The following is a 10,168-nucleotide window of genomic DNA, read 5'->3' as shown; positions in this document are numbered from 1 at the left end:
TTCCTTTTTTTGAAAGAAAGTATTAACAATTGAAAATGATGATTCCTTTGTTGTCAGAAATACATAACTGATGGTGGGCATTTGTCATTCTCATTATCTCTATAGTCCACTCTCCTGTGGTAAGGCAAGTAGGTTTAGTTATCAGGATCTAATGTGCTTCACCAGAAACATCAAATGAGGGGAGGCATATTACAGGGGGAAAGAGGCAGGACCAGGTGAGGATATATTGCACACCAGCCCTAGGTAGTTTTACATGATACTATGGGTTAAGAAAGAAAGTAAGATACTTTGTGGAGGAACTGTGACATTCAGAAATATTAAATTTCTAAGCTTTGAAATAAAATAGCACTCAGCATCTTACTTTCTAGTAAAGCACAAAATTAGTTCTTGTATATAGAAGAGGGGTAATTTCCATTTCTAAGTAGCTAAATCATCTCTTTATATATAGTATATATTACAATATATGTTATGTATAAGATTTGCTTTATACAAAAATTTATTAAGGCTTATGTATTAATGTTGTGCATTTTGAAAATTTAAGAACAATTCTGAAAGACGAATCGGAAAAAAAAGTCATATTTCATGTCAAGGAAACAGATTAAATAGATAACAATAATTAAAAAACAGATTCATGATTGTCATGTCATAAATGTCAAATGCATTTATCAACTGGCTATGCATATAATGAGTCACAGCTTCCACATATATATATATTTGTTATTGACATGTGTAGCTCCTTAAGTGTACCTATTAATTGCAAACACAGGAGTACAGTCTGTTCTCATTTTACATTGCTTTTCTATATGCATATTAGAAAGAGATAACTTTTTAAAGACAAATCTGAGAAAATGAGGTAAAAAATTATTTAACTCTTTGAGAGACAAATATTAGTTGTCTTTTAGAAACTGAAGAGAGGATTGAACAGACAGAAGTTTCAGTAGAACATCTGAAAATATCTCCATGAATGAAAGTACAGAAAATGGATAATTTTGTCCCTTTCAGATACCCCCATCCTTATTTTAATTAGCTTGCTAATATAAATACAGCAAAGTTGTTGTATTTTTTAAATAACTCTTTACTGAATATGTCAACAAGATAATATATAGTGTATAGTGAGGTTTTGAAGTTAACAATGCGTGCAACATGGCAGATTGCAGAAAACAGGTAACGCAGACTTCAAACCATCTATTTTTCCATGTTAAAGATAGAAAGTATACCAAACACAGAACAGAATCAAGTGTGCATATCTCAGTTTAAATCAATTTTATGAAAGATTACCTTCAGATATTTGGGATATCAACTCTTGATAACAATTTGTTTAGTAGCTTATCTGTTTCTGAGAGGGTCAGAATTCAGCTCTCATGAGGCACATTTCCACAGAGCCCCAGTGTAATAAAAGGTTGCCAAATCCCTTCTGTGCTAGTTTTCCATATGGACTACTAGCCAGCGTCCTTTTAAAGAGTAAAACATTCTCTGCTGTACAAAAGTTTAATGCCAAATGCTTCAATATTGCCTGTAGTATCATCTGGGATACAAAGTGCCCTGTTCAATAGAGTTCAGGGAAGGAGTGATCATCAGCTTCCTAGGATTATCTCTGTGTTTAGAAGAGAGCATCAGGCAGGATTTGATGAGGTTCAGAGCCAGTAACTTTTGGTTTTGGCACTCACTTCTGTTTTGTTTTTCCACTGAGCTGTAAAGACAAGTCATGTGTAAAACCATTATTCTCATGTTCTAAAGAAAAAAAACTTTAATATCTCCATGTTAAATTTAAGGTGAAGAAGTACTATAAATGTAGAATTCAATGGGAATTAACCACTTTACTGTCAAAAGCTGAGACTGAACTTTCTCTTCAATGCCTTTAATAAAGTGCCTTATGTAGACCCTTAAAACAATAATATCACTATGCATAAAGTTTTTCTTTTTGCAAAATTTAAATTAATAAATTTTTCAGAGGGAGAAACTTGTTCTCATGAAAAAAAGAAATTTCTTCTGAGAAAAATATAGTTGAATTACTCTAGTAGCAAATTTCATATGCTACTTCATTTTTTACTTTTTCATGATATTCACTGTAGTCCTTTATTGGGTTACATGGAAAACTGCTAGTATCTTTTCAGATCAAAGTAGCTTATTCCCTAAATATTCTTATAAAGAAATTCAGTAATAATGTTCCAATAAGAACCTGTTAACACAAAGTCCATGCATTAATCTGGTATTTGTTTCTGCCAGCAAGCCACATGCAAGTAGCACTTCTTAAAGTGACAGAATCCATGAAAATAAGGACCTGTTTGTAAATATATACGTTTTCAGAAAGAAGCCAAGTACTAGGAACAGCAGTGTTGTGATAATTCTTTAACAAATTTCACTTAAATGCTTATTTTATTCTACACCAATCTTTCTGCATGTCTGTGTCAACTATTAGCAGTATACAATATAAGATGGGTGAGATTTTAACTGAAAAAAAAAATTGTCCCTAGATCCAATGAACTTGATCAAATCAGGGCTTAAAAGTGAACATTTTGAGTGAGTTGCACATATTCAGATTTGGCACCTCTGCTCTACAGCCTTCAGTTTTTATATGTGGTCGGATATCTACCCTAAGTGAAGATCACCCAAGTTTTACAAAGCCCAAGGAAAAAGCTACTAGTCTTAACCTTTATATTGACAAGATATTGTTGTCCATTTTTAACTGATTTTTTTCTACATACTTTACCTAGTGAAGTTTGCTTGCTAAGTGCTTATCTAGGTGAGAACTGAAATGAAAACTCAGATGTTTGTGTGGCTGACACTTTGAGAAGCCCCAAATTCTGTTGTAGGTTGAAATACATTAACCCTTTTGGAGCTAAGGAACAATTAAATAGGGAGAAACATTCTTCAAACTACAGATATGACCTTTCAGTTGACTACAACTCTGAACTTTTTTAGATAATATTCCCATCTCTATCCACAAATTTTAGTATAAGGCCCTAGCAATGTTTTTTCAGAAGAGCCTTTATAGTAAAGAAACTTTTGTTGGTATCACATACAAAGTGATTTTTTTTTCATACTGAAAAGAAGCATAAAGTAGGCTATCTTTAATATCACTGTGATTTTTGATCTAGGTAAGCCAGTCATAGTCTACGTATATATATATACACATACATACATATATATGTTTCATCATTCAAGAGCAAAATGACCAGTTTGTGAATGCCTTCTCTTTTCACCCTATTCTATAAGTAACCAGATTTGCTGTCATCAGGTTGGGCTTGTGGATCATTCACTTGTAGTACATGCCAAACTCCCTGAATATTGCTATAAATAAGGTGCCTATAGTATACTGAGGTCTAGAACAGAAGATTCCTCCTGCATCAGTAAATACTAATCAGCTTGTACTTTCAAAGGAGGCCTTTTGAAACCAAATGTACAACTAGTTATTTCACTGAAATTAAATACTAGTACCACAACCAATGGTAATCACTGGCTCTCCTTAACTTCAAGCAAACTGCAGCATTCAACAGAAGTGTGCAGAAGCACAACTGTTTGCTGCTTGTCTTTTGAGCTGTGGCATCTATAATATGTTAAACAAAACAAAACAAATTAAAAAAACCCAAGAAACCACCAAAACAAAAAACCAAAGCCCAAAAGTATAAACCTTATCATCACTAAATAGATGACAGAAAAAACCTGACCACTTTGCATAGACATTTCTATCTAGAATTATGCTATTTGAAATCATATGGTAAACTTTTAATCAGCCAAATTTTAGTGACATAACTATGACAGTAGCCACACAGGTTGCTTAGAATACCCACTATAGCTGGAGAAAATAGCCAATATATAGAATATAGACTGGAATTTCAAAATGCGATTTTAAAAGGTGTTGCTGGGAGGAAGTGGTTCCTTACAAAATGTACTTTGCCATCAATCATAACTGGGTTCATTTTGTCATTGCAGACAATTAGTGTTATCAAGTGATCTGAATTACAGAAAATACATGCTCATAGACTGCTGAGTTTCAAGAATGGGTTGAGTAAAATGAGTGAAGGAAAGGATTAAAACCTTTTTTTCCAGCATAAGGAGCTTCATAAAGTGACAAGTCTAAGCATTCCACTGTGAAGGTGCTTCAGCCTTTACTTCGAATCCACATGCAGCAACTTTCTCTCTACCCCTTCGTGATCACTGTAAAACTTTCTCTCTTTGGTTCCCTACTACTTCTGGGAAGTTTCGTCTCTATCTTTTTTCTTTTTCTTTTTTTTTTCATGATGTGATGTAGCTTTAGCTTGTTTCCAAACCCAGGAGAAAAACAGCTACATTAAAAAAGCAAACTGAAAAACCCCCAAATATAAAAAAGCAAACTGAAAAACTCCCAAATAATTAGATTCCACCACAGTTCTTGGCAGTCACTGAGTTTGCAGAGTGGCTGAAATATTACATAATTTTGAGAGCTGCATTATGGTTTTAATAACAAGCATGATGTTTTGCATGGTGCATGTAAAGCTCAAGGACTGAGAAGAATCTGAGGGTATAAAAAAACAAATTCTAAATGCAGCTTCTGCTTGTGGAGCAGAAATCATTATGGAAAACTTGAAAATGCTTAAGGTAAAAGAAGGGTAATTCAGAGGGACACTGTGTACCTGTGTTCTCAAAATTCCCCAGTCAATCAAATGCTTAGCTAATGTCAGTCTCTGTATACTTTAATTAGGAAGGAAAAAAAGCGAAACAAACAAACAAACAAAACCCACAAAGATTTGTACATGATTTTCCCCATTGAAGATATTTCAGTTTATAATAGCTCTACTGGTCTTCCCAGTACTAAATAATTTTTTACAATATATTTCTCGTTTGTTTTCTCTTTTTGTCTTTTTTTTTCTCCTATTTCTCCATACTGAACATAACTCAGGCCCCTAAGTCAAACAAATTATTAGCAAAACCTTTGCATTGCCATTATATTTTGCACCACATTTTCAGCAATATGCACTTTTAGATTTCAAATTACATGAACACATACATGAATACTGCAGAGCTGGGAGCACTCAGAATTTCCCTCATTCTGGCCTTACCTGAACATGCTCTGTCAACAAATGATGCTCTATTGAGAGGTGCAACTTAATGACAGCTCTCTGTTATGTACTGTTACATAACCTTCACCTCCCACTGAGAAGGGTCAGAGAATGCCTAAAGCTTCTTAATCCTACTGAAAAGCGCAAACAGTTTCTGAGATAAAGTATATAGTATTGGGGACATTTTTGGGGCAACTTTTGCAAACAGGAATCAAGGTCACTTTGAGTTTTACACTGACTTCTTTCCACGTTTCCTATTCCAAATAGATTGAAAGAAACTAATCAAACAAGAAAGTAGCTTTTTTGGCAGCACTCAGAACTCCAGCTTTCAGTTGGAGGTGAAAAGTGCAGACCTGACAAAGAGGAAGGGATGTATTTCCAATTGTTTGAAGCTCAACAGCAACTACTGGGTTCAAGTCAGAAGGGTTGTGCCCATTTTATCTGAATTGCTTTTATCTGTTCCTAGTGACCCTGTTTTAATATGCACTTATTTTCCTGTATTCCAGGCCACCTAGAAACTTAACATCCCTCACTCAGACTGCTTCGACAGCAAAGTGGTTAATGTTTGAAGAATGAGTCATTCTTTCCTTTGCCATGACATTGGGTTCTTATTGTACAACCCTGTACAGTACTCAGCAATAGTTTTTAAAGATTTAAAAAGCAAAGAGTTACAAAACCATTTGCAATTAACTTGAAATAGAAAAGATAGCACTTTTTTTTAAATCCCATTATATAGTACACCGTATAAATTACAGAGTATTCAAATGCATAAATGCATCTGTGTAACATTTATCAAATGTAATTTTTTCATTATTCCTGGGGGGCTTATTTTTTCTAGAGTTCTTTCTCCTTGTCCTAGAGACCCCCATGGTCCTTCACTATCACGTATGACAGTGCTCCAGGTCTGAGACGTTGCTGTTGCAGTATCGCATGTTGTTGGGGATGTGGCAGTCTGTGTAGTTAATGCCCCCGTTTGGGGTATAAATGGGCTGCAGTCTGAAATCTCCTTTAAGGAGCTGATCATTATTTAAGGAGACAATCTGGAAGCTGGTTTCCGTCATCTCCAGGATGGAGTTGTCCTTCTTGGTCCCTGCCTCACAGTAGTCGTCTTTCCGACGGCCCCGGTTATATTTCCACTTCTGGGAGGTGTAACGACCTTTTTTGTGCATGTGCCAGCAAAAAATGCTGAGCAAGACCACCAGGACAAATATCACTGCACCCCCAATCAACCCTGCCAGCAGAAATGGGGAGCCTAGGTTCTGAGAAGTCGTCTGCTCATGGCTGGAAGGGATGTTGCTGCCATTGAAAAAGGAAGCCTTGGTTGTGGCTTCTGAACAGACAGTTTCTTCTCCAGTCCGGTAGTTGTTATAAGTATCCAGTGGAACTAAACAAATCCGGTAAGTGGATTTGGGCTCCAGATTTACCAAGCTTGATTGCTGCTTCTCACCACTAATTATTCGTTCATGAACAATTCCTCCTACCAGACTATGGCCCATTTTAACCCATGTGAGTTTATATGCCATCACGGTAAAAAGTGACATCCAGTTGACTTGGATGCAAGTGTCATTCACAAAGTGGATGGAAAGCTGAATCCAATCAGACAAAGGAGGTGTCACCCTTTCTTTGTCCTCCCTGTCAGGCACAGTGGGGAGTGTGGCTATGATGGGAGTGAGAGGAATATATTTACTACTCGAGGGAGGAAATGATGGGCTGGGAACTAATGTAGTTGGCATGGTTGTAGCTGGGCCTGGGGTGATGATAGGTGGCAGACCAGGGGTGGTGGTGGGGCATGACAACATATTCATATTGAGCTCCCTGACTGCCATACCTCGGACCTGCTCTGGTCCCTGGCACATAAAACCACGTACATTGATGGAAGAAGGAATAAACTTGAGCCATTCAGTGACCCACTTAATGCTGCAGTCACACAACCAGGGATTATTCCTTACAGTGAGTTGTCTCAGGCTATGGAGATTATCAAATACTCCCTTTGCCAACATCCGAAGTTGATTGTTGGAAATATCAAGACGTTCTAGTTTGTGGAGGTTTGAAAAGGCTGTGAGTGGTATATGGGTAATCTGGTTGTCCTGCAAGTAAAGTCTTAGCAGATGTGTACCTGGAAGATCGGGAGGAGGGTGAGTCAGTGAATTCCGAACTATTGAGAATTCCTTGAGCTTGGAGAGGTGGCTAAAAGTGCCTTCAGCTATGCCTTTATTAGTGAGGAGATTGCCATCCAAGATCAGACGCTCCAGACTTGTAAGATTCTGGAAGGCCAGGTCTGAAATGACGGCAATTCGGTTTTCGTCTACGCGAAGTTCTTGTAAGTCCAGCGGAAGGCCTACTGGCACGCTGCTTAAGTGATTCTTGGACAAGAACAGAAGCTTGAGGCTGATGGCTTCCTGGAATGCCCCATCCTCAACGCCAACAGTGGAGATGGAGTTGTCATCCAGGTGCAGTTCTTCCAGCTTCAAAAGCTGAGCAAGAGCAGCACGTGAAATGGTCTGAATGTTGTTTTCCTGCAGGTGGAGAACCCTGACATTCTTGGGCAGGTTCATGGGGAATTCATCCAATTGATTTCCATAAAGGTAGACTGTGTGCACAGACTGGACATTGTGCAACTCTGCAGGAAATCCAGCATTATTAATTTGGTTATTATGGAGGTAGAGGACGGTTACACCCTCCGGTATCCCAAGAGGCACTGAGGTCAAGCTTCGTTCATTACAGTAGACAAAGTTTCGGTCACAGCGGCAAACTTTTGGGCAGGCCAGAGTTTTGGAGACCTGCATGTAGAGCCCCAGGGAAAAGATAAGCCATGATTTCATGAGAAGAGCCCAATCTGTGGGCCACATTTTAGTCCACAAACCCATTTCTAATTTAAAGAAATAAAGTACCAAAGTGTTTAAGAACTGATAACAATAATAACGCACAGGTAACAAAATCTCAGGTCATTAAAATTGGCTTCTATTTATGTCCAGTGTTCAGGCCAGAGTTAAAGTCTTGCAGGCTAAGCATAAAATAATCCTTTTATAATTGGCCTGCCTCCTACTTCTGATAAGGAAAACACAGTCTGATTAGCCAGGGTTACAATGTTTGTTGCCTTCCTCCATGTGTGCTGAAAGAACCAGTAGCCATGTCTTAGCAAATGACCCACAGGTTTCTTTAAAGCTACCAAAAGTCTCTGTGCTTGGAGGTGTATTTCACTGAAGTCTGTTGGCTTCTGTCAGCTTTCTGAAGTCAGCAAAGTCCTCATATCCACTATCTGCCAGATCTGGTCTGCCTGTAGAAGGAAAGAGAAAAGAAAAAGCTTAATAGCATGAAACGTTTAATAGGGAAAATTAGGCCCATTAGAAGACTATTCTAAGTCTGAGCTCTTTATGGATTTCGGGGTAAAAAAAAGGAAAAAAAGGCATTAATATTAAACATTAGCTTAATATTACTGCTAAATATTCTTGAAATAGATTTGATGCAAAGTCATTGCAATGACTGAAAGACTTTCAGTGACTTCAGTGAAGGCTAGATCTATTACTTTCATTTGCATACTATACCTCCAGTCTTTGTCCTCTCACAGTCTGTTTAAAATTTTAGAACTAAAAACAACCCAAAAACCTAAACCATTTAACTGGAAATTTTTGCTCAGGTAATTATTTTTCTTTTGCAGAACCACTGACTTCAATGACTACTATTCACTGATGCCTGACAGAGCAGACTCTGGGCTGTATGATTTAATCATATTCTACGTTTTTTTCATTTTCTACCAGACTCTGGAATATTCTGCTTCTATTTCTGTAATACCATTACATATATTGTCCAAATTAATGCACACTGCCGGATTATTTTGTCTTGCTCTAGTGAATTATTGACTTTGAGAAGAGTCTTTTAAACAAATATGGTAGTCCACGAATGTAAGATACCCAGCTGTTAGACATGTACTTGCTAAAACTATCATCTTGATATTGGTTCTGATGTGAACTATGCTGTCAATAGATTCCACAACTTGCTTTCCACTAAACGAAACAGGCTCACATCTGCTAAGTTATTGTTTCAGGAGATCAGCTCAAACTATGGCAGTTTTGCAGAACAGCTCCTTTGAAACCATAAAGGTTAGATATGGCTTTTAATTTTGCTACACAGTTATCTGTGAATGGTTACATAAACAAATGTGTTAACTTTGGTATAGCTGAGTTCCTTAATGTGTATCTTCAGCTTGTAAGCATAGGCTTTATGTTCACAGCTACTATTTATTATTCAGATCTATAATCCAATATTTCCTCTCTCTAAAGTATGCAATGAAAGGTACTTTGTTGTTTGATGCTGTCTTGTCTCGTTGTATGTTGTTTCCAATGATTGTCACCCCATCCTCCCCTCCAAATGCATAGTTGGACCTAATGAAGGATATCAGCCTTGGCAAGTACAAAGCATGTGTAGATCTCAGGGTCTTCAATTACAGACACATAAGCACAGTAATCTTCCAGGTTTTGTTTATCCAGATCAAAGCTCAGGCTAGAATTTCAAGAAAATAGAATTTTAGTGAACAAAAATCTTGTTTCTTAATGGTGGTTGATTTTTTATTTTTTATTATTATTATATTTATATTTATTTAAACAAATTAAGAACATCCAGGTCATTCAGAAAGAAACTTACTTTTAGTACATAAAACCTTGTTAGTCTGATACAGCTGTGCAGTTTATAACATGTCCCTGATGCTACTTTTGGGAATCCCATGGACGGGTAGTGTAGAAAGCATCCTTAGGAGTCAAACTGTTATATCCCTTCAACCTTGCACTTGCAGATTATTGTATTTATTTAGGGCATCATCAGGTATCACACTCAAGGTAAAAACAGCTGGAGATAAAAAAGTGAAACCCTGAAAAATCCTGTTTATCATTATGAATACAAATTTTAAAGATATGTAAATGTAATACTGTAATACAGCCTATAACATATTGTTCTTTTATAGAAACAGTAAGATTAGGTACCCCACCGTTCATGGGTTTCTCTCTCACAGGCATATTTCAGTCAAGACTGATTTCTTTTCAATTATGCCAGATGACGTGATACTGTAGAGAAACTCTTAACAGGATTACATTCTAACATGAGCCCAAGTGTGACAGTTCATCCGCCTTTAATGC

The 10,168-nt window shown here is 37.0% G+C and overlaps 1 protein-coding gene across 3 annotated transcripts in view; it reads right to left on the bottom strand.

Annotated features, from left to right (window-relative positions):
• Positions 1-478: 478 nt before the first annotated feature.
• Positions 479-10,168, bottom strand: part of FLRT2 (fibronectin leucine rich transmembrane protein 2) — a 63,784-nt gene continuing 54,094 nt past the window's right edge. For all 3 annotated transcript variants that reach the window (XM_059475367.1, XM_059475368.1, XM_059475366.1), the window contains one exon: positions 479-8,316. In XM_059475367.1, the coding sequence (XP_059331350.1) occupies positions 5,921-7,906 (1,986 nt within the window). In that variant the 5' untranslated portion in view covers positions 7,907-8,316 and the 3' untranslated portion in view covers positions 479-5,920. The remainder of the gene's footprint in view (positions 8,317-10,168) is intronic.

The sequence above is a fragment of the Ammospiza nelsoni genome, chromosome 6 (genome assembly GCF_027579445.1).
Source record: "Ammospiza nelsoni isolate bAmmNel1 chromosome 6, bAmmNel1.pri, whole genome shotgun sequence".
NCBI lineage: Eukaryota > Metazoa > Chordata > Aves > Passeriformes > Passerellidae > Ammospiza > Ammospiza nelsoni.
The sequence above is the reverse complement of the archived record's forward strand: the minus strand, read 5'-3'. Positions and strand labels throughout refer to the sequence as shown.